Here is a 26,577-nt window from a genome sequence, read left to right as displayed (position 1 = left end):
CCTTGGACTCAGAAAGTTGGGTCGCTGCCCACTGCAAAAATGGGCCTTCAATCGGTCGTCTTGTTTTGGTAGATTTAAGCTGTAAAACATAATAATTATGAATTCTATCAATCTAATATGGTCTTCAGCAATTTTGAGACAGTATTCAACAAACAATACATTTCTTAATAAAGAATATCATAAGAAAACTTTAAACGACATAAAATAGAGTGCCAAAGTACATTTGAATTACAAAATATAACAATGGATGCGAAAATAAGACCTATAATACTAAAAGTACGCCCAAGTTCTAGACAAGATAAATGGATTAATATTATAGTTTAGAACATTGATTTCATATGTTACTAGTTTAGAAGGTATACCTTCAGCTTGAAGGTATCTCACTAACAATCACTAATAATTATAACATAATAATACCATACAGTTTTTCTGGGCATTACCTCGAATAATAAGCTACAGTAGGGTGCCCATATAGAAACACTAGCGGGTAAACTAAGCTTGGCTGCCTACGAAAATAATACCTATTACTGTCGTAAAAATTGCTAGGCTTGTTTGTTTTGCGTACTTTCATAATGTGATGTCCTACTGGATCTTGTTATATGGCAAAGCTGATATCAAAACTATATTTATAATTCAGAAAAGATCTGTACGATCGATATCGTCTGTAGTGTCGCTGTAATACAGGTTTTTACCTAAATCAGGGACAGTAGATTTAAAATTGCACCATTACATACATTTATTACATACACACCAATATAATTTGTGAGCTACGCATTTGTTTGTATAAATATTATAATAATGAATTTACATTATAAAAACTCTATGTACCTACATTCTTGTGAATAAACTATTTTTTTTTTATTATATTCATAAAAAATATATAAACTTTAATCACGCGAATCCCTCCTTGAGAAACTTAAATAAATACCGTATACTTACTGTAGCTTCACAATATATTTATAATGATATAGTATTTGTAAGACATTATATTAATCTTTATAAACATAAAGTGGATATAATAAGTCGACTGACAAGAAAAGGTCATAATTTAGTGCCATCTGCGAAAGGTACAGAAGTCATTTGTATCTTTTTTAATAGGATTCTGAAGGTAATGAACCTACCTAATGCATATTTGGTTGGCGCATAGTTGGCGCCTGTTTCTATGGTACAGTTTATTCGCCATGTTTTTGTCACTGTCTGCGTCGCGTCGCTGTTAGGGAGGATATTTGGCTTTACTATGATTACATCCTAATACTTCTTATGGTTTTTATATGTAGCATAAAATAAACGGTTACACGGCTTATATTTATTGTTAATATTAATTTTAGTTTGCTATTATTATTACTTATAACTTAAAGTCTGATTTTGAATAAAGAATTTTTATCTCATCTAATTGGATCGTAAACTGGGCTCCATTAACTCATCTGTAAACGCCGAAAGGCTAAATATTGTGGTATGCATTTAATTGATTCAGCAATCCCACGAGGTTTTTCCTGTTGCATAATGTCTGTGTATTAAAATGAGATATATTAAGTATATTAAAACTTGGTGTGAAGTTGCTTGGTGTAAGCTCTGACATTTAAAAGTGCTGTCAGTTTAAGTATGACAAAACACTGTATAGCTTTTGTTACGTTACCGCAAACTTTATTAAGGGGTAAATGTATCGAACTTAGAAGGTACTCAATATTTATTTTACTTTAAATAAAACTGTAACAGATCAAATTCTGTATATTAAAGTATTTCGATTATATTTATGCTCGAAATACTTTAATATTGCTGTTTCTCTGTCTGTGTGTATCACGCCGAAACTACTGTTTCTGTGTAAATTCAGCAATGTTCCCTTGAGAGAGGGGATGGAATTCGTTGTCGATTTTACACTATATCTTCGTCAAGGGTGAACCGATTTTATTTTATTCTGTTTGGAATATAAAGTTTAGTTATTAGTTAAGGTCAGTTATTAGTTCAGTTTTGCAGAAATTTCAATTAGATTTAATGCATAATATCTTTTATAGAGGAACAGAACTCCTTAGCAGATATCAGTAAACCCCTCACTTGAGGCTCGACGATAGTGAGTTCATAAAGTGTTGCTATATATTTATAGGAAATTATTTTATTAACATTCTGCATACGAGTACAAGTTTTCTATGTTTTGTTTGGAACTAAGATTGACCTATCCAAAATTCTCTTTGAAAATTCTATAGTCGCGCATCCATTCCTGTATGGGGTCAAGGTTGCTTACTTAAACTCGTCCTTAGTCGTTCACTCTTGACGATGATCCATTTTCACTAGCTAATGCAGGTAAAATTAGACCGCGATACACCTCCATTTGTTTCGGTCTTCTCCAGCGTTTCGGGAATCTTGCACCTTACTTACCTAAAGTAGGCTTACATATATTATTTGCAGTAATTCGTGATAGTTTTTTATTATATTAAAATAATTATATATAATAAAAAAAGTAATATAAAATAATAAATAAAATAAAATATACTTACTTCATAAACGTACACATATAATATAATATATATAATATAATAGAATATATATAATATTTATATAATAAACATAATATAGTATATACCTATATGACATAAAGTAGAGACTTTTTTAAAGCTTAAAAAGGGGGAAATAAAATCGAATAAAATAAAAATTGTATGATAAATAAATACACATACTACTAAGGCGGTAAAAAGTACTTTTTAGTAGTTGTTTGAAAATGAGTAGAAACTGCGCATGCCTGATATGAACAGGGAGAGCATTCCATAATCGAACAGCTTCAATTGAGAAAGAATTGGAATAGAATGAAGTATGTGGTATTATAAGGAGGTATCTTTAAGATAAGATTATCATTCGAACAGAGAGAGCTGAGTTTGTCACTCAAACCGCTCTTTAAGATATGGAGGAGAAGTTTGATTGAATAGAACAAAGTACATGAGAAAGAATATGAGTATTCCTATGAAGGCGAATTGGAAGTCACTCGAGTTTGCTGCGGAATCCTGCAATATAAACATACTTGCGAAGTCCAAATATGCCCATTCACTCTTGATTTTAAGGAATAGGTTCCTTAATTATAGTTATTCGGGGACGACGGAATCGGGCCTTTCAGATCTTAGTGGTACGAATTAGAAACTAGAATGAAAAGCGTTTTGTACGATATCAACTATTTAACGGAGCAGATCTTTATGATGATTCTCAGTTTGAGGTTAAAAAAGTGTTGATGGTAACACAGGATTAATAGTTCCCGAGCACACTCTTTGAAATATATTTTACAGAATACCGAAAGACAGGTAACTTTGGAGCAGCATCGCAACCACCGAATCCAAAGTTGTGAGCTGGTTCTTACCAGTGTCACAAATTGCTGCAGTACTCCAAGTTCGATCGAATGAGTTTGGTATAGGGTTAGATTCCAGTGAAACGTAAAATTTTACAACTTGTGGCAAGGAATTTGTGACATACATGATACAAAGCATATCGTAGCTTAAGTATTGCCTAGTTAAAATCGGTTTGTGAAACGTAAATGTATGCCAAGGTATCTCTTAAGACTAGGCGTTATTTACAAAAGCATTGGACGTTAGTACGGGCTGTCTAAAAACTGTTGGTTGTATCCTTTTCTTTATCCTACATTAAACTACTAACTAGGGATTTTGATTACAATCAATCGTCAAATAATAAGCATTACTTGAAAAAATATAAGGTACGCTATTTATATATGGACTATAATATTATCATTCCCCGAAGCATGCTTTATGTATATTAGTATATTAGATTTATGTATAGTTCTTATTGCGGGAGGTGACCTGTGTTCTATGGTGGGCCGGTAAATGGTTGATATGATGATAAAAAAGTCATAAAGATATAGTTCATTGGATATGGTTAAGGAACTTCTTATCTACCCATGCCCCATATTTACAGAATTACGTAACTTATACGACAGAGTAAAGGCCAGAACTTTTACTTTCATTCAAGCTTTACTTCAAATTGCAATGCCATGTTATACCATGTTCTTAAAAGAGCCAAACTAAATAAATTTCATTACAAATATTTTAAAAAAATTGTGTCAAAATGGGCCTTTGTAAAGTGGACATAGTTCTGTAAGAATGTTCCAATCCACCAGTCACACAAAATGGACACAATAACTTGACTACCTTTTGTTATACTGTGCATCAATTGAGCAAAAATGTTTCAGTCAGTCATTATTATTTGTGCTTATTTTTCTCATTCCCAAAAGGAGTTCTTCTAATTAACAGTCATATTACAGGTTACCCATACCAGGGTCTTATTATGAATCGGGTAAATTTGTATTCCATTTCATTGCACGCCTCATAAGCGAAGCGTTGAGGTGGGTATTACTGTCAGTTTACGCACACCGAGTGATTTTCGAACTTAAAATGTCACTTTTTTATTCTTTATTGCTTTTATAAGTGAATATAAATAGACAAATGTTGAGAAAAACCACTATTTTGAACACTCATGATATTTTTAAATCTCTTTTTATTATTTAAACTTATTAAAAAATTGTTTAAAAAAGTTCTGTCTTGCACGTCTTTGTGTCTGTATGTGCGGATCCCGTATCTTGTGGTCACGATAACGAGCGAAATATTTCACTTATCGAGTTGGTTTTTTTTATAGGTTTCAGTATTTTGAGGAATAGAAGCCTATTACTTTTTACGGTATAATTAGATGTAGTTTAATTATTATTTACAAATAATCTCAATTTTATTGTAATGAATGAGATTATGAGGCGTGCACTTTTGGATTTTACGTGGTACGTTGATGCCTGACGGTGGCCAAGTTAGGGCCAGTATAAAATATTGTTCAAAGCTTCGGTCAGGCCTAGTTTTTGCTTTAGTAATGATTGATGAACCAAGCAGATGGTCCAGATGGTGTTAAGAAGAAAACCATCGCCTATTAAATGAGCAGCACCTCGCAACGCATGCCAGGAACACGTCTTACAAAATGCTTTAACCTCAGGCGTAGGTGTTCAGCCTCATGTGCCTGTAATTATGAGCAGAACACAACAATGCTGTTTGGCGGCAGAAATAAGCATGCTGACAGAATATCCTTGGACAAGCTCTTTCAAAAATAGCTATATAAAAAAAGGTTAATTAAATAATAATAAAAGTGATTAAATACTTTGCAGCCTAAAAAGAAGCCAACATAATAACTTTTTAGCGTTAAGGCTTAAAAGAAACATGTGAGCTTCTTCTTCTCTCTGATCTGTCTTTACAGATATAGTAGTTTTTTTTTATCATTGGGTAGAAGATGCATTCAAATAAGTCCTACTAAGATTTGGTGAACTTCGTTAATAAGTTTTAACTACATTCCATAATAGCTGCTTGTACAGAACTGCAGTGTATATGAATGATTATGTTGCACGTATTATTATATCATGTCCCTTCTAGTAGGTCTACATCGGTGAGATATTGTCACACAAAGCACGCCGCGAGGTGTATGCCCGTTTTCGTAATAGGTAACTCAAACTGCGTGGTCGTATTCATAGTACAATCCTGCTCTTTAAACAAAGTCATAACTGCCGGATGCCAAATTACGATAACCGAAAAAAAAAACACCAGAGGTTATTAGAACATGTTTGATTTAATAAAAAGGACTAACGAGGTGGCGTATTGCACGGCAAGTGTTATAGCTGTTGAAAGTGTTAATTTCCTAATTCCAGGTTGATACTCAATTCCTCAATATAAAAACTGCATACCTTACAAATTCGGCCTCGACACGGGGATCGACCCTTAAGACCTTTTGATCCGTAGTCAAACAAGCAAAAAGTAGCTAAAGCATTGGAAATTTATTTTATTTTATTGCAGATTGTAGCATGCTAATGTGTAAAGGCATTTATATTAAACCTACAGTTTAGTTTGCCTCGTAAAAACCAATTTGGGGTGTAGGTGGGAAATAACCCCAAGTCTGTTTTACGCGGCATCGTACCTAAACGCTTAATCTCTTGGCGGAACGGCTTTGTTAGTAAGGTGGTACACACGCACACACACACACACACACACCCACACACACTCAAAGAGACAGACAGACAGAACACAACGATTACTGCTGCTACAGGGAGGTCGTCCAAAATTTCTTACTAGAACTGCAATGAATATATGCCCGCTCTATACATACTGCACTGCTGGTGGTAGCGGTGGCCGTTGTATGCGCACGCGCCAGTGCTGCCGGGCCAAGTAACACGCGCGGACGTCGTTACGGATAGACAACATGACCACAAGTGCATTCACGATTTTAACCCTCTGCATCGCCTATGGTAAGAACTGATACCTACATATATAAACTATCCAATAATAACCTTCGTCCAATTTTTATCATTACAAAAAATTATACGTAAAATCTTTTATTCAGTAAAGGTTGCTCTACACACAGTTGCTCTATTTTATACTGAAGCTATTCATCTCAAGCGAAAATGGAGTTCGAGCGACCCTGATAAGTTAATGATGAAGTAAAGTGTTAGTTACTTAATAACAATTTGATTAACTACTCGTAGTAGTTAAAACTTTCATATATACTTATTTAATACACAAGCTTTTAATCCTGTACGAAAAATGACGTTACCGATATTAGCGACCCTGATATGATAATGAAGCAATTAAGTAATAATATCCATTAAAAAACAAACCTGGGTAATGAGCTCAAGTTCCAGTCTCCTATATAATACAAAAGCAATTTACCCTGTGCGAGTATTACATTCGCTTTATAAGTGACCCTGATATCTTAATGATGAATTAAAGTAATAATTTCCTTAAAAGACAAATTTGTTTATAAGTACAGGTGACGTCAGATACATCCTATGCGTAAATGACATTTATGCTATGGGATACTATTATGATGTTACGAATATATGAGAGATATATTAATGATGAAACGAAGTATTAATATCCCAAAAATAACTAGCTTATTACATTACTACAGGTTTCACACTAGTTTTATTGAATACATAAACTATTCTTACTCATACACTTACTTCATCTTGTGCGAAATTTACGTTCGACTTATAATATGACCCTGATTATTTTAGTAGTATTTTTAATCTAAACTAATTTATATGATAACATTAAAGATAGCATTTTGCTCTTGTTAAATACTGTGACAGTATCGCAATTGACAGTTCTCTTTCAACTCTATTTCTAATTTGCACGTGCTTAAGGTTACCCAATACAATGTAATCTTTGTACGTTTTATTGCACCTACAAATCTTAAATGCTATAAAAAAAGCAAAAACTACTGCTTTACTTAATCTGTATCTCCTGCTATGATTCGATGAACCTTAGCATAGTATTTTCAATTTCAAAACTGTAACCCACTGAAAGCGGTCGGTCAGTAAACCACCACTTTTAATTTTTCCGGCGACCTTAAGCATAGGTAAATTTTTATAAAGATTAGATCACCAATTAATTTAGCTCGAGGCTACAAACTATTTTGTTCTTTTTGCCGTATAGCGTCAGAATATCTTACATATTATATACACACAACTAGTATTTAATCGGTTTTATATAACTAAACTCGTATTACAAGATAAAAAACTGGATGGCAGCATATTAAATGTCATTAAACATACGTAAAAATATTCAAATAACATACGATCGATTCTTTATTTCGCAGGAATGATTTTTATATATCAGTTTATACATTTATTTATTTATTTATTTATTTATTACCATCTTACATTTTTGGCATTACAGGAAAAAGTTATTAGTAGTTAAATGTAAATTTTAATAATATATATAGCACTCAGAGTGCAACAAAATAAATCCGTCTTCTCGGCTATCATATGTGCACAATGGCTATAACTATGAATATAACTGTGATTGTACTTATTATGAATGGTTTAATAATTGGCACTAGATATTGCCAATCTTTGGGCTTTGACAAATTTTAAATTAACATGTAATCTGATAATTTTTATGTTTAAGTATTTTTTTTTTTTTTTGCAAACTTTACAACTTGTTAGTTAGCGTATAAAGTAGTCCTTATTTTAATTCTTGTAATCTTTCCAGTTCTTTGTTATATGTATTTGTGTCTTTAGATATGTTTTAATTTTAACTAAAGCAAGGCATTCGTGAACAGTTTATGGTGGATACATTGAAATTATCCTTCATTATTGGTTTCCCAAGATTGGAAAGGGTTTGGATTATTTACAATAATAGTAGGCGCAAGAAATGGTTGACTTGAATTGCGTTAATACAAGCCGCGCCTAAACATTATCTTAAAATACTTTGGTCTAAGGTTTCTATATTAGAAATTTAATATAAAATATCCTGTTTAAAAAATACGTTTTACGTAATTATGAATGATAAACACTGCTCTTCTTAAAACATGAACCGTAACATTATCTACGTCAATGATCTTTGTTACTTAGTTTTTCATAATCTGTGTTCTTTGTATATAGTACTAACATTAGAAACAAATGAACTACTGAGTACTTGAAATTAATTACTTCCTTCGATTTCTACGACAATTACTTCAATGAAACATTGTTCATTAAGGCTTCCTTCACAACAGAATTGCAACTAAATATGACATTGACATTTCACAAATAATTACGTTATGACGCAATAGTAGATTTTTCAACAAGGTCTTATGTTACGGGGCACCGGGGTACATCCCAAGCAAACGAGGGATTTTAGAGGAACTCCCGAGCGAAGCGAGAGTGTTGTATCTAGACGCCTGAGCTAAGCGAGGGTATTAGGGGCGTCCAAAACGAGGGCAGCTTAAACCCTGAGATGAATACTCTACTTTTCAAACCTCGGGAGGCGATGAAATCTAGTTTTGGAGGTATTTTTTACAACCTTTACTCTATGGTTTATGATTCACAGGCTCTGGTGAGTGTCAGGGATACCATCGAGAGCGAGATAGCAATATTAAAATGAATAGGTTCCATTCAGATTCGCCGTTCGTGATGTTCCTTATTCAAATCATAAAAGCTCCAAGGGACTCCAGTAAAACATTACAAACCCGCTAAGCCTATAGGACGTATAAGGCACTGTCGAGTAATTGGTGTGAAAATTAAATTAAGTATACAGAATTAATAACATACAGAAACCGTGGACACGACTAATATTGAAGGATCAAAAACCACTCCACTTTAGAAGAAGAAGAAACTCTTTATTGCACATATAATATAGTACACAATGTAGACATGCACAGGCGGCCTTATTGCTGCAAGCAATCTCTTACATGCAACCTTGTTAGACAGGACTTACAGCAAGAGAATAGTGCCAAGAGTGTTGATAGATATACATAAATACCAAAATGTATAAATACAAATAATTTTTTTTTAAAGCTGAACAAAATCAAAGATGCATCTATTCAACTATGCCATATTTTAGACGCATATAATCTTTTAATTTAATTATAGTAATATTGTTTCTTTAAAATATAAATATAACCTAAAATAAACTATTTAAAACTAAATAAAATCTAAGACGTCCTCGAAACCACCGCAACGAGGCACAGTTCCTAAGATACTGGCAGCATTGCCCCTTTGGATGGCCAAACTAATTCGTTGGCCAAGGTAACTGCCCGCTCTAGGATCACCGGTAGACTCTATGTATAATGTATTCTATGATATACTCTATGACTCTTTTCATAATGTTATTTATACAAATACATTGATAATCTAAAAAACATACGTAATATATAAATATAATTACGTATGTTAAATATATACATAACATATATAAATATAAGTAGATTTTAAAACAATAATAAAGAATCGCTCAGAGACATGGTCGCTAACTATGGGCCTCATAAGAAGGCTCAGAGTCACTCAGCGGGCGATGGAGAGAGCTATGTTAGGAGTATCTCTACGTGATCAAATCAGAAATGAGGAGATCCGTAGAAGAACTAGAGTTACCGACATAGCTCAGCGAGTTGCGAAGCTGAAGTGGCAATGGGCGGGGCACATAGCTCGGAGAACCGATGGACGTTGGGGTCTTAAGGTGCTGGAATGGCGACCCCGCACCGGTAAACGCAGCGTAGGTCGGCCCCAAACGAGGTGGACAGATGACATCAGGCGAGTAGCTGGGAGCCGTTGGAGGCAAGCGGCCCAGGACCGTGCATTGTGGAACTCCCTACAAAAGACCTATGTCCAGCAGTGGACGTCAATTGGTTGAGATGATGATGATGATGATGAATAAAGAATCTACTCCAAATACCATAACTCAAAGAAAGGGTAGAGTCCTTCAGACGACTCTTAAAACTCGGAAGGGAACTACTTCTTTTTCTACTTACTTTAGATTGATTTCTTGAACAAAATGGGAAAAAAAAACCTAGCAACGTTCTCACTGTTTTTGTACAAAGTGCACTGCATACAATAATGGCTGAGGATTCTGTGTGTTCCTAATTCAATGATTAAGTCTTAATTATATCAAAATTTGTCATAATTATTCTTGGATACTTTTTATTTTTCAAATCGCTACTGTATATTTTACTCAACTTAGACTACTATTCGAATTACCAACTAATATTCAAATAAATTTAATTAATTTATTAGAGTGGTAACTAATCCAACTTAATACAGGCTAATATGATTTTAAAATTAATATCCTATGGTAATTTTTAAATCATTGTAACCAGAGCTAACGATTTCCTTCGTGTTGCTCAACGAATTGGAAAGGGGGCCGGAATCGGTCAAACTCAAGGTCCTCACCTGTCCGACTGGCCGACCGGCTAAAAATCATATTTGGAACAAGATATTTATATAATGTTATATCATTTTGTAAAACTAGATTTACTGATTTGTTATGATCATATTAAACCCCTTTAAAAACATTTATGTTGACAACGGACAAGGATACAATCTGTTATAATCTAAACAATCAAAAAGCAGTTTACTAAATTTATACATTGAACTAATATTATTCTTAAATTTTATTTCGATAAAAACTTAAGTTTTCGTAAATATTTTGCTAAAATCATATTCCTTAACATATAATAAGCTGTTGCCCGCGAATTCATGGCGTTTCTTTTCTTTTTTTTTATTCCTTATTATTTATTTATTTTTAAACAATCTCTATAGAAAATATTATACCGCTCGGTTTACCTGTGAACAAAGCCCCATGGGAACTTTACTCTGGTATTTTTTTGGGATAAAGACTCCATCACCAGGATACGTCACGCGAATGGGTTGACTATAGCATGGGTAACAAAAAAGCAAAGACACCGCAGTTATAATATTTCCGGTTTTTTTTTCGTTTTAAATTAAAATACAATTCCTATTCCAATTCCGTCTCTTCAGGATCTGTCTACTGCTATCCAAATTAAAACCATATGAATGGCAAATTGCTTACCCGGATTTGGATATCTACATATTAGGTATCATAACTTTGACCTTACAACTTTTAATCAATTTTGTGTACCTATGTAGGTCGTGATTGCGTTAAAAGGCTATTTAGTTAAATATCAAAACTTTCACAAAAGTAAAACGTTTAAAGTTTATCGGGCCCAGTTTTGTGTAGGTATATTATACCTACTCAGAACTGGACCCGTTAGTAAGTATTTATTTATTAATTGCACGTAAAATACTAGCTTTATAAAAATAATTTTCATCGCATACAGTAATCTAAAAATAATTCATAATATTAATATGTGATTGCAACGATGAAAATGCAAAATTTTTAATTCACAAAGAATTTATGGCCGATGTACATTTCGAATGCTGTACATACTCGTACCTACATAAAATGTTTGATATTTCTTTGTCACTTAACACTAATCAGTGTAATTTGTAAAGTTAATTAGCTAATAAATCTAATAAGCATTGAGTGAATCGATCAAGATGGAGCTGAGTGTAGCGTGGTAAATACAACCATTGTATTGTCTGTACAAAGAAGTTCAACGCGCGCGTTTTTTTTTCTTTTTCTTAATTGTTTAATTATATGTATTGCAAAATATACACTTTTCATAATGGTTATTTATATAACATATACTACTATCATTAGTGTTTATTTATAACTTACTGATAGGTTAAGTGGTTAGTACGTTAATTTTATCATCCAGCGACTTCTATACCTTAAATTTATGCATAGATGTTCAAATAAGCCATTAGCTGTTTGAAATTGGGTTTTATTCGTCAAGAAATTCTCAATGCCACCTAGACTGCCTGAGTACCATAGCCTTTCAGTCCCGGTTATTACAACTGATATTAATGGTTAAAACCTAATAACCCGCAATGTCCACCACATTCTCCTAAGCTATTAATCGCTCTTTCATAGAAGTTATACCTAAATCTGAGTTATAACATATATAACAAATAGTAAAAAGTTGCACTTAATATTTTATAGGTTTGACAATTCCTCACTTAATTAAAAACAATGATATGATGAACGATAAAATATAGTACCCAATACCTAGTTACTAATTTAGCAAGGCCAAACTAATAGCCAATAGCATTGTTTTAACTTAAGAAAGAGTTTTTAAATGAAATAATACACAGAAGCGAAAATACATGCCAATCCCGGCGACGGCGAATTTCGTCGGCCGCTTGAGTTTTTGTCGAAATTCGGAAACGTGGTCATATTTGCGTAGGCCAAATTTGAAACTCAAGTTTGTTAATCTGGTCTTCAGTCAAATTAAGAAAGCTTGCATCCGCATAATCGAGAATTGAGAGAAGGAGAGAATGGGCTATCATAACTTTGGTTCGAATTGGCAGAACAGATCGTAGGCGTCGCCACGAAAATTACTATACTATGAACAGGCAATACTGATTTTAGTGACTGTTTAGACAGCTTGCCCGAGGACGCACTAAAGCTATGCTTATTTCTGCCTCGAGCAGCATTACTAATAATAATAATAATAAATATACTACGACAATACACACATCGCCATCTAGTCCCAAAGTAAGCGTAACTTGTGTTATGGGTACTAAGATAACTGATGAATATTTTTTATCACACAAATATTGTCCAGTTGTGGGAATCGAACCCACGGTCTTAGACTCAGAAAGCAGGGTCACTGCCCACTGCGCCAATCGGCCGTCATTACTGTATTAAGATGTTAACATGGCTATATATATATCCCCCGGGAACCTTATCCTGTGGCTTTCCAGGCTATAAAAATAGGATATGTCCGTCTCCAGGATGCAAACTTCTGTCTCTATTTGCAAAAGATGGGTGCTATGGTTAAGCCAAACATATGTAACAAACACATTGATAAAAGTGTTTAACAATGTATCAACTTTAATTGTAACAAACTATCCAACAGATAATAATTTGTATGCTTATCACTGATAAAACGTGCCAGGTTTCTATAAAACCTTTGAACTTTTCCTTAAAGACGTAATGTTCGAATACATCTCTGTCATTATAGCATCTTTCTTTCTAAGTATATAAACAAAGCTTTCTCCTTACGGTTCGTCTAGAATACACAATGATGTTTACTTCCTATTGTACGGAGTTGAATCATTATAAATTACGTGATTTACCTTCTCATTTGCATTGTGTTTACCATTTTATGTAATTATTATCGTAATAGCACTATATCGGACACTGCTGCATAAAGTCAAATATTTACTAGAACAGATGATTACAGGCAAACAACATGAAATGAAAAATGCTACTCCGTTCTTTACTGAGTAAAAAAAATCAAGTCAGTCCTTCGCCTTACATCGATCCGTCGAATGAAAAAATGGCCAATCCCACAAAATTTCGTATTTTTAAAAGTAAAATTATAGTTTAAATTAAGAAACTAATATCATATTTAATGTTTTTTGTTAAATTAGAAAAGGTCTATTACCTTTTCTAATTTAACTAATTATAAGCACATTATTACCTTTCCTAGTTTATCTATGATATGTAACTAGGCAACGCGTTACAATATACGTGATTTAACTTGTCTAAAATTTAAATATAGATATATAAAGGTGTTAATTTTGAAGTGGTCTGACTTTCGGAAATTAAGAAATTAACTTTTAGAAACCCGGACCTGATTTTTAAAAAAATATTTGTATGAGATTTTCCATAAGAAAGGTAGGAAAATGTGAAGATAATGCTATTTAAATAAACAGGAAAGAATAGATTTCCAGTTGCACCAACCTAAACCTGATGTTGTTCACCGATCTAAAATCTTCAGATGGCAGATTTAATTCAAAGTAAAATTAAACGTCAAATATTTCTATTCCCCTTTTTATTAGCTTTATTCTTATTTAAAGGGGAGAGTATCAGACATTTGAAAATAAGAATTACTATTATTTCCGGCTTAAAGTACCTTTTAATATCATGTTGATGATGTCGATGTTTTAAAAAAGCTTTCCATCAATCCGTTCTATATCACACTGTATTCATTAAATGGTCACAGTGTGTATCCATAACCATACATAATCTAATCTAGGATAATGGATGTTTCCCCGGCTTTACCTATTCGCCGCATCGTTACATAAGCTTACGAGATGCGAACAGGTTTCTCTGCGTCTTCCGCGCTTGTGTAACCGATTATCGTTGTTCAACTTAAAAGACTTATGTGTCAAACATGGTCAATCTTTAAACACGTCCAAAAATATAACCTCTAGTGAAAGTTGTTACTTTCTTGTGAAGGTTCAAAACATTCCTAACTTATGTATTTATGAAAAACTAGTAATTGCCAGCAACTTCAACTACGTTGGTTTCTGATGTCCCGAGAAAAATACGCCAAAAGCCAAAAAACCTACCATTTTTGGTTTTTTTTTTTTTTTTAAAGTATCTTATTAAATGAATACTTTTATACAAATATCATGTCTTTGTTTAATTCCTTTCGAGGTATAACTAAACGAAGTCCTTCCGGTTCCTTTGAGAGGTGCTGCACTCTAGGGTCATCAAAGAATAGTCTCTCAAAAATTTAAATTTCAACGTTCAGTCGTTTTCACTACAGGCTGTCTTCATTCAATGAGGACAAAACCTTTAAAAGTTATTGTTTAAATAAACCATACTGCACTGAACTTAGCGCTCACTTAATTCAACGTCTCCCATATCCGGGGACTTCTGGAAGAAATCTCTTTAGAGATAAACTGTCCTCGTACACCATATATTCTTATTTTTCTGTGCCAATTTTACGTAGGTATGTAAAATTTACTCTAGGCTGTAACCACACTCGTAAATTTTACACAAACAACATCGTAAGCCAGTAATATTGACTTACGTCAGATGAAAACATATCACGTATCGCTTAAAAACTCTCATAGAGGCACTTACAGCTTATCGAAGCAGTGTCGACAAGTTCCCGCTTACGAAAATAAATTCACACCTGAGATCTTTGTACGCACGAGCGTAGTAATGGCATACGTAGTTTCAGGTTGTGAATGGGCTTTCCCTACTTGAATATAATAATTTTCATATGGATTTTCGATAAAATGATTCATCAAGCTTTCGAATTCAAAATTGTTAACTATACTAATATATACATCTATATTGTTTTTTACGGTTGTTCCGTTAAAACTATTAAACTTTACATCCGATTGAAATGAAATATTGCATCCATATAGAGGATACATTGACTTAATGGATATGCTAACTTTTTAATAAGTGTTAAATCTCCGAAGTGGCGTTAATGATAGCAGGGGCGTTACTATTAGAAAAAATCATAAAAAACTAAATTTTGAATTTTAACTCTTTTAGACATGAAATTTGGATAGAATTTTTTTGGGCTATGTTACGAGCAAACAAGAATGTATTGAATGAAGTTTAAATCACAAAATCGGTAACGAAAACTAATGAAAAAAAAAGAAAATTTTATACTAAAATTCCCACAGACTTAAAATTTAATTAAATTTTCATGTTTGTTAAATTAAGGTCACTTACTATCAGATTTCAAAAAAAATTAGCCCTAGAGGAGATTGTGGGGGCGTTAAAATTATTTATATAATTATAATTGTTGATAAAAGAAAAGAGGAAAACTTTGAATGTCATGCAAGGAACACATCCTATGAAATGATACCCTTCGGACTGGAACGCAGCTTAGCAGCTTAAATAGGCATGGGGATAGTAGGGACTTCCCTGGACAAGCTTGGCTACAAAATGCTTTAATAGGTACTACTACTAAAACTTTAAGTGCGGAAGAGTCTATGTAAGATTTTCAGTCAATGATTGCAACTATCTATAATTTCCAAATAATACTGGTTGCCTCTGGAAGTAGGACGGACATCTTTAGTGCTAAAACACATATCTGTATATATAAAAATGTTATGTTGGTTTGTGTACGCTTCAAAAACTCAAAAACTTCTGCAATGATCGGGCTGAAATTTTAGCATGATATATAACACGCATCAAGGATTGTTTTTATCTATTTTTCTCAACCGTTCAATCACAATGTGCCACAGCGAAGCGTGGCAGGGTACAACTAGTATTCGAATAAAACCCAAAAAATACTGTTCGTCTTCCATTTTCAACTCCAACGATAAATGAACAAAAGCTCCTTGCGAGTCTTCTTTCATTAGTAAGCATGAAAATAGAGTTTACGTAAGTAAACTCTTCCATCTAATTACATAAGTTTATTTAACAGTGCGCTTTCAAGCTTTCTTTCGTTTCTTTTAAGAGACCATAAGTAAAACTTACAAATTGAACTAAAATTATTTTAATCCCTATTAAGTACGCAACCCACTTACATAAATAATTCAATAAGTAATGGCTAATATGTACATTATTGTAATTAATCCAAATTTTGTCATTTATTCCAAATAGTTTTCGTTAAATTTAAAGCGGAAACGTGAATTTTAAACAAGTGTCGAAATATAGCAACCGGATTAATGCAATTTCATTACACTGTTGAGAAATAGTCCTTCCAATATAATAAGTTCGTTATACTTGTTTTAGCTGTGGCTAACTGGTCCTACATTTCATAATAAAAGATTAATGCTGATACAAATACAAAGGTTTATTTTATTATAATTATTATCCATGTGAAAGTCTCTTTTTCTTTGTTGCTTATTTAGGGCTAACTACCCCACCGATATTAATGGTATTCAACGCATATAGATTAACTATATATTCCGGGAAACTTACCCGTACGATTAAAAACCCTTTTGTGGGTTGAGACTTTTATCTCGGAAAAACAAACCCCATATTTAATTTAAAAAAGCATAGACAACTACTTTTAAAATCGCGAACATCTGGTGAATTTTCTCTGTTCTCGTATGGTAGGAGGTATCTAGTTAGAGAAAGTCCATCAACTATAAACAAAGAAAAACTTTAGAGGACATACAAGGCAAACTTCTTGGAAAATGCCGCCCTGTGTCCATTTATCGGTATTACACTGGCAACCACGTCATTCAGACTAGAACACATGAGTGTTGCTTGGTAGAAATTAGACGAGCAATGTCACAAAAAGCTCTACTTCCGTTAAAAAGCACAACTAGATACAAGCGGCACAAAACAAAGATAGGAAATCCCTACTAAAGACCTTTTTCCAGCAATGAATGTCCTGTGGTTGAGATGACGATGATAAAACCATACGATGTCATACATACACGGGACTCAACGTCATGACCAACTCCCGTCGTGACCACGATCTGTGCAACTAGGTCGAAATATCGACAAATCCAAAAATATTATCGTGGTATGTACCAGTTGAACTATATATAAAGAAATGTTGATTAACCAAAAAAATCTTAGTTAAAAATTCTTTAACAACTCACTCATGTTAAAATCAACAGAGAACGGAACAAAGCAAAAGCTTTTAAATGCTATGTGTGTAGATATAGTTACATAAGAATTAAACTGATAATATAAAAGTATCTAACGTGTAATCTGACAACACTATCAGCCGGTCAGTTGCGTACCAAGGCTGACCACTAGTTGGTACTACTTTCGCTCGCTCTACATGTATGGAGCGCTAAGTACACGCTTTGTTGCTGCTTAATATTAATTTAGGTTGTATTACTTATTCTTCATATTTTTTGCAGTTATCTAATACTGCGCAGTTTACAAAACGGGACATTCTAACCTTATTAATAAATAAAATTATATATAAAATTATATTATTATATATATTATAGTTATATATTTTATTTTTATAATTGTATAATTTTAAATCTTATTGAATGCACCACCTACCTCTTTTCTATGTTTTTTTCCTTTTACGCCTTTGGTTGCCTGGAAGAAATAGCTATGTAGCGAACGTCACAAAATTGTACTCTCTTTCTCTGTATTTATATCTCTGTAACTACTTTTTTACTTTGGTGTACAATAAAAGTGTATTCATTCATTCATTCATTCATTATTAATAAACCATAAACAGCGATAAGGGTTACAAAAATGTGATGAAATTTCTTATATAGCAACCTATAAAAAAAGGGATTAAAATAAATGAAATAATAACCAATGAACTATGGGAAAAATACATTTTGTCATAACAATGTTTCAAATGGTTTTCTTAACGGTACTACAATCTTAAAAACAAAATATTCCTCTTCATCTTATATAACACTCATAAGGCGCGATATTGGATCAGACCAGGAAAAACAGACCTTACATTTATGCCTAAATGAAGTCTATAATATACAATGCACACCAATGTTATTTTCTATAATCCGCAACAAACAGACAAATCCGCACAGTACAACTAGCAATTCTAACTAGTATTAAAAAGCGAATGTGTGATTTACGCTTTCCAACTACTCAAATAATTATCGTGGCATTTTAAAAAGGTAATCTACTTACTCTTTAGACAAAAGCTTGTTTCTTTATAGGCACGCCACACACATGTAAAGTCAAAGGTAGGTACGCTCCCACTGACTGACTGTTTTCGACCATAAAATAAAACTGACCATATTCTACGCAGACGAAGACATAGGCAGAAACTAGTGTATTATATTTCACAATAACTCAGTCTTTGAGTGTTAATAATTATTGCATTCCATTTAATGCGAAATATATTTCATAATTGAGTTAGGATAATAAATATTAAACAAAGCAAAAAGCGAAATTTTATCGTCTCATTTAACATCTGTGAATAGCTGGCAGATCGAGACATTACCTTTTATAAAGTACAGCAAGGTCACGGAAATAATTATTGTTGTCATATAACAATGTCATAACTTTTTTTTGCATTATATTTATTTCACAACGAAAGTTACGTTACCGTTTACGGAATTTTAATGGACATAGAAATATTCAACTTCAAAAATAGTCAAGAGTATAAAAATCATTATATCACTTAAGACCTAAAGTCAATGTTGGCCTAAAGTCAATTTTGACAGCATTGTCAGCCTCAGCCGGTTAGTATCCCATTTTCCCACGACGGGTACACTTCTGGACACTCTACGGTGAAAGAGGGTTTTGAACATGTAACTTCCATGCTACACCATTATGCGTGGACAGACTCGTACCCGTGAAAGATCTTCATTCTCGTACTTGCATACGAGACAAGAAAATGGTCTGAAATAGACATCTGGGTCAAGATAAGTGTACGAATATATAAAGATAAGAAAATACTCTGCCAACGACACCCAAAAATAATACATCATCATCATCATATCAACCTACTGCTGACCCGAGGGCACGGGTCTCCTCTCCGAAGAAGGGGTTGAGGTCGTAGACCACCACGCTAGCCCAGTTTGGCATTGGTGGACTCCACACACCTTTGAGAGTATTATGGAGAACTCTCAGGTGTGCAAGTTTCCTCACGATGTTTTCATTCACCGTAGAAGCTAGTGATATTTTATATTTAAAACGCACATAACTTAGAAAAGTTATAGGTGCGTGCTGGGATTCGAACTCTACCCCCCGAAAGAGAAGTCAAAGTCCTACCCACTGGACAATCCCCATTTCATCATTCTAAGGCAATGATACAAAGAAGCGCTATACGAAGTGAAATACAAATAAAGTTAAAGAAGGCAACAATTACCTAACAGCGACTTTGAGTTATTCCGTTAAAATACAATTCGTTACATAATAGTTAAACTGTATCTGTCAGAATAAGAAGAAAAGTAAAAGTGAATGATGCGCCGGCTGATATACACGTTATCGTGACTATGGTTTTGCGTTCAAGAGAATGAGCACGAACACAGTACTAGTAAATAGAAAAGTGGTATAATAAATTACTTAACAATTAATTTTAGTCGACTTGACCTTGTGTACACCAATTAATTTGATACACTACTCTTAACTACTCAAGCAGTAGAAATAATGTTTGCGTTCATAAAAGCTAAATACATTGAAAACATTGTTTATGATATTACTGCTTTACAATTATTTAAATAATATTAATAAAAATTGTATTGGACAGATGCAGGCGTTACTTTGCGGAATTCCATTATATACTATGAAAATGAAGCTTATTTTGCTATACAATAATTTAGAACATAGAACAATAATTTTATGTTGGCCTAACAATGATTCATGGTAAAGTCAACACGTTCTAAGAATGCTCCGGCGTCGGAGCGAAACGAGCGTAGAGAGAGTATTGTCAAAGTTCTGTTTGATGTGGAGTATAAAGATTGAAGAAATTATAAATTACACCATACCGATGCTACTGCTTTTTTTCTTCTTCTGTTCCTGGGCCGTCTCCGCACTTGGTTGACCTGTAACCGTCCATTGTACGTGTAACCGCTGATTTTACTGCTTTTCACAGAGTATAACAAACGGTTCAGTTATATTTTTTTGTTTTTGTGGATTGTTACCTTAGAACGTTTTTGTTTGAAACGGTATACTTTCCAGTCCCATTTTTTACGGGCACTTTCCTTACTACTCTATAAAAGGGAATACGAAGTATATAATCTATACCTAGTCGTCTACTACATATGTTGTAGAAAATATTTATTTCTTGTTGATAAAACACTAATAGCTTTTTACAGGACTGTACTAACATGGCGTTTGTTTTATATATCGTGCATCTTTGACTGCGATTAATAGATAAGATTTAAGTTATAAGACGAGTTTAATGTACTAGAGTTTACGTCTATTTCACAGTAAGATATTTTAAGAGCGGAAGTTTTATAAATTTTATTGTAATAGCTCAATATTTTAATTTCCAAACTGATTCAGTTCCGGTCTGGTGAAAGGTTTTTGCCGTGGCTTGGTTATAAATATTTAAATAATTGTATTTGAATAATGTAACTTGTATACGAGTGTGTTTAAGAGGTAAATTCATTAGCTTACTGTAGACGATGTACAAAATCTGAGAAAGTGAACAAAGGTTAAAAAATACCTTGAACCAAACTGGAAATTTTTAAGGGCCTTCTGGGGCGTAGAATAGCTCCGCTAACTCTGAAAAAATACAAAATGGCTTTTATGAAAGTTATTCTTTGAAACACCGCTTATAAATTGATATTATACATACGAAAGTGCAAATAACTTCAGTCAACTAGTGGCCTTCTAATGATTTTTAAATCTACCGATATTCTGAAGACGGTAAATGACTTATTTTGCAGAAAACAGAAATTGTTGCGTTTGAGATCGCGAGTAACTACTAATGGATATTTAGTTACATTCAATTATCCAATTTGCTAGAGCAACTTCCAAAAGTGTTTTCATAAATTTTAGGTTTCAGTCTATGATAGATTAATTACATGGAGTAAATTACCGGTTATAAAACAGTAATTAACGTTATATTATTATAATAACTATAATGCAATCAAAGTTAATTTTAAAATTTGTTAGACAATTATAATAAATTAATAGAATTCCTTAATACCCGACCCACGGAAAAATGAAATCAAGAAATTAATTGTCTAATGAACCAATTAATGGCCGCATTCGACCTCACATCATAGTTGCCTAACCGTCATGCTTCGCACAAACATATCCATTATGTATAGGCAATAAAAGAATGTTTATTACGAGATTCTTAGACCCGTTAGGGACCCTCGTATCTTTTGTTCTAAGCTCGAAAATAGACAAGTAGGCAGGCATATGGTTGTATATCTGTCATTGAACTAATATCTGCTGGGCTAGACATGTTCGGAGTTGAGACTGCGTGCCGGTAGGCGCAGCGAAGGACGACTACAAATGTCCTTAAAAATGAGATGGGAAATGGCTGGATTACGATGTGTGACGGCGACGCACTCTCGAAAAGACTAGAATTCATTAACTAACTATACACAAGTTGTACCTACTGGGATAGGATTATGAGAAATTTTTACTAACTTAATGCGAAAGTGTGCTTTTTTTGTTTGTTTATCCTATGGTATTAGTATGATGGTATATATATTATATACAAACCTAATTAAGACCTTACTAAGCAACAAATTAACCTCATTTTTGGGGTAGACTTAGTCAAAAAGACGGAGAGTAACATAAAGTAGTTTTTAGCCCAGCCAAGTAAATGGTTCCACGGTATTTTTAGAAACCTAACCTTAATAAACGCGGATGAAGAAGCGGGCGGGAAAACTATTTTTCACTGTTAGTGAAAATACATTTTGAATAAAAGTTATAAGACAACTTCAGGCTATGCAGTATGTTGTCCTGTGGCAAAAGACAATGGAATTTGAGAATCCGTCAGAAAACCTATGGTCCAGCTTTGAACGTCCCACCAAATTAATATTCTTCTGCTTCTTTTTTCTCCTGGGCTTGTCTCTGTACTTGTTCGGCCGGAACCTTCCATTATACGTAGTGCCACTAGTACGGCGCCCCGCTGGGTCACTCCGGCCAGCCGAGCTCACTCCAGAAGCTTAGCAGACCGCCCAGGTCGCCAAGTGCATACTAATATTATAAATGCTAAAAGATTTCTCCCTCGCATTTATAATATTGGTGGATTGGATAGTTGGTTACGGCTCAACCACTGCAACGATTTAGATTAAAATTTGGCATAGAGACACCTGATAAAGAGCATAGAATCCCGGAAAAAAAATTACTGATTTTTAAAAACCAAAACAAACTGCTGTACTTCTAGTCGGTTAATATAATAATGACCATTGTGAAAACGTATTTGTCTTTCTTTTCAGCGCATGCGGGAATTCTTCTTCAGAATGCACCAGCATGTCCTGAACCCTACGGAGTTCAGGTAACTTATTTTTTTTTTTTAGTTGAGAATATACCAAACCAAATTATAAAGTTAAAATGTTTTATATTGAACTTCATTTGCTAAAACATGTTGTAACCCACTAAACTTCATAATCATATTGTTAGGGACGTAACAAAAATAACAGAATCTCTATGTTTTTCTTCTTTTAGGCGTACGCACACCCAGAGCTCTGCGACCAGTTCTTTCTCTGCACAAATGGAACCCTTACGGTAGAGACTTGCGAAAATGGCCTACTTTTTGATGGCAAAGGCGCTGTACACAATCACTGCAACTACCACTGGGCTGTCGAGTGCGGAGAGAGGAAAGCTGACTGTAAGTACCTTTATATTAACAATAGAATTTAAGTTTGTGTAAGTATATCCTAATCTATTATCTATTGTCCATTGTGTTATTCTTCTACTGGGTATATATGGGATATTGAATGCTAATTTGGCGTGGTATAGTTAAGATCTACGTTTTTTTCTGTAATATCTATTTATCTGTATCGGCAAATAAATAAAAATTGATTGATTGACTGATATATTAAAAACACAACAGTCTTCCAATATGGGATTGTGCGCTTAGGTAACGTACTGCAACTCTTAGTTAAAATATCCGCATATATTCATCTGGATTTTTCTGTTAAAAATATGCAGTCCCGATGTTAGGAAATTGACAGTATTGACATTATTTCTAGTAAACATCCTATATTAATTAAGATTTATTGCTATCAAATACAAATCCTTTATTGAACTAGGAAAATGTAGTAGATAAATAAAATATTCCATACTTTTATATAACAATGTAATTTTATATTTTCAGTGACACCCTACTCAACTCCCGGCTGCGAGTACCAGTTCGGCATTTACCCTGACAGTGCGGAATGCTCCACCAGCTACATCAAGTGTGCCTTTGGAGTCCCACACCAGGAGCCCTGCACGCCCGGTCTCGTTTACGACGAACGCACCCACGGATGCAACTGGCCCGACCTTCTCCAGCCTTTCTGTAACCCTGAAGGTAATTTATAACTTACCACCAGGTGAGAGTGCATTTATAGGGCTAGCTATTAAACGTTAGCTATTTAAATGTTAACGTCTATTTGTAGTGACTCTACCACCAATTTGTAAAACAGATACTAGATACTGCTATTCTTGACCATAATTTTACAGTTTCTTTTTGGTTTTTCTTTCTTGTGAGAGATTAAAGCGCAGCGCACTTTTTCCAAGCTGCCTTGGCGTTAAGAAATTCATCAATTGCTTTGTAACCTCGATTTATTGTGTAAACTTAGGTAAAGGTATATCTAATATTACCTTCAGTATCATATTAGAAGCCATACCCATCCCCACGAAGGAATTCTGCAGTTTTCTCAGACGATATATGCAGACATAACTAATTTATGCCCGTTTCCAATTAGTCGATTGTTTATAATTCAACTTCTATTCATCTAAACTAAATTATAATTGCGATAGTGTGTCTTTTTGTTTGTTTGGTGGTATACAAGTAAAAAGTGGTATACAATTTCAAAATACAAAAAAAAAAAAGTGTGTGCGTGTGACCTTTACGCGCGATTGAAGTAAAACTTTTATTATTATTTATTGTTGATAGAGTTAAATGTTCTGGGACTCCGCCATTTCGTTTAATATTTACTATTTCATTTTATATTCTATTATTAATAAAATTCATTAATATCACTTTCACATTTTATGAATATTTTTATTTGTTAAATAGAATAATTGAGAGTAGAAAATTGAAGGTTAGATCAGTACATGTCAATTTATTAATAATTTATTTATTACAAAAGTAATAAACAAGTATATTTAGAGATTTTCAAAATATACTTTTTTATTACATTGCAATATATTTTTTTTTTTAAACTGTTCTTTTTTTTTCAATTTGCTATTTACAATTAATCCGTTTGAAAATATTAGAAATAAATAATACTTATTGATTGTGATATTTGCCACTAGCTGGCGTATAAGTTAAGAAGCGTGGAGTATATGACATTTACTTACGACCAATCCAAAGTATTATTTTTAAATAGCGGAAACTACACAGACGTCTGACTTAAGCGTTACTTAAAAAATCTGAGTTACTCCCTAGTCGCGCCTAAAGAAGTTTTACATCAAAAACTATATGTTATTTAATTTTTTACAGCTGTGGTCGGTTTCAAATGCCCAACAAAGGTACCAGCGCATACACAATCAGCTAAATTCTGGCCTTTCCCCCGTTTCCCCGTGCCCGGTGACTGCTACAGACTCATCACTTGCGTTGAAGGCAACCCTCGTCTCATCACCTGCGGAGAAGGCAAGGTCTTCGACGACCAGAACCTCACGTGCGAAGACCCGGAGTTAGTGCCACATTGTGCGCATGCGTAATTTATATAACCACAAAAATATATTATTAAACGAAAACGAATATTACATAATAAGTTTAAATACAAAGTATGTTGCGAATTAAAACTAAGTAAGCGTCTTGATTTTTGATTTATTTAATATTATTGACTCACCTCTGATGAATTTATTATAATTTCCAACGTGTTTTGATATACTTCGTATTTCAATAAATACGTAAATAAAAAAACACCAGATATCTACATACTTAAAAGATACATGTAATATATTTATATTTATATATTATGCTATTTAATTAGTATCAATGTAAAACTGAAAAGATATAATTTACAAAGCAAAATCTTCGTTTTCGTTTTGTAATAAACTTCATTGTATTTACTTTTAAATAGCAGATGGAAGTAATTTTCCACCGAATACTATTTATTAATATGAAATTATTAAAACAACGTGTAATTATTTACATAAGTATCGCTAACAATCTTATATCTTTACTACAAACGAGAAAACTTTATCAAATAACCATAATTTGCGTGATATTAGTTACCATAGAGTTACCCCTTAATATGAATGTTTGTATATATTTTTCATAAAAAACCATGTAAATAATAAAATAAAATAAAGAACAGTAAAAAATGTAAATAGAAAATACTCTATATGTAAAAAATAAAAGATTTTAAACGTTTATGAGTATATTTTCAACTTCATTGGTCTAATAGACTATGTATGATGGGGTCCGGGAATTAATTTCAATGGGGCTAGCATGCGCGCTACGAGGTCAATATCTCTAATCGTTACTCGTACCCGTTTTTTTAAAGGTATAGACGAGATAAACCGAAGACATAACTCTCTTGTGGCTCACATTCTAGCCCTGCTGGGTAAGGCTAAAATTTGTTAAAGAAATTTTATCATTATTATTTAAAAATGACAATTTTATTTTATTTGTCTTCAAGTTAGCCCTTGACTACAATCTCATCTGCTGATTAGTGACGATGCGTTCTAAGATCGTAATCGGGGCTTAAAGATACATTACGTGTCTTAATGTCCATCGACTGAGGTCTTTATTTTTTTGCGCTCACAAGATTAGTGGGTCCGTGGAAAACACTGGATTGAAACCTACATGAAACTGCAGCAGGTAGTCGATTCTACTCTAATTATCTGATAACATTGTTGTAGGTGTATGTTTTTAATTTTAATTTTTTTAGAATGCATTTTAAATAATACCTCTGATAAAAAAAAAGAATCAAACATTATGAGTATAGTTTTCTTTGAAAAGTAACAGTATTTTAGAAATATCAATGTATTT

General features: G+C 33.3%; 1 protein-coding gene across 1 annotated transcript; it reads left to right on the top strand.

Moving 5' to 3' along the window:
• Window positions 1-6,131: 6,131 nt before the first annotated feature.
• LOC120623254 (protein obstructor-E) lies at window positions 6,132-25,298 on the top strand. Its single transcript, XM_039889173.1, has 5 exons — window positions 6,132-6,265; window positions 22,865-22,923; window positions 23,094-23,256; window positions 23,746-23,940; window positions 25,078-25,298. Exons 1-5 carry the CDS (start codon window positions 6,220-6,222, stop codon window positions 25,296-25,298), a joined length of 684 nt encoding a protein of 227 aa, XP_039745107.1. The 5' UTR covers window positions 6,132-6,219.
• Window positions 25,299-26,577: the final 1,279 nt, after the last annotated feature.

This window comes from Pararge aegeria, chromosome 4, assembly GCF_905163445.1.
Source record: "Pararge aegeria chromosome 4, ilParAegt1.1, whole genome shotgun sequence".
Taxonomy (NCBI): domain Eukaryota; kingdom Metazoa; phylum Arthropoda; class Insecta; order Lepidoptera; family Nymphalidae; genus Pararge; species Pararge aegeria.
This window is presented reverse-complemented; position numbering and strand designations above follow the sequence as displayed.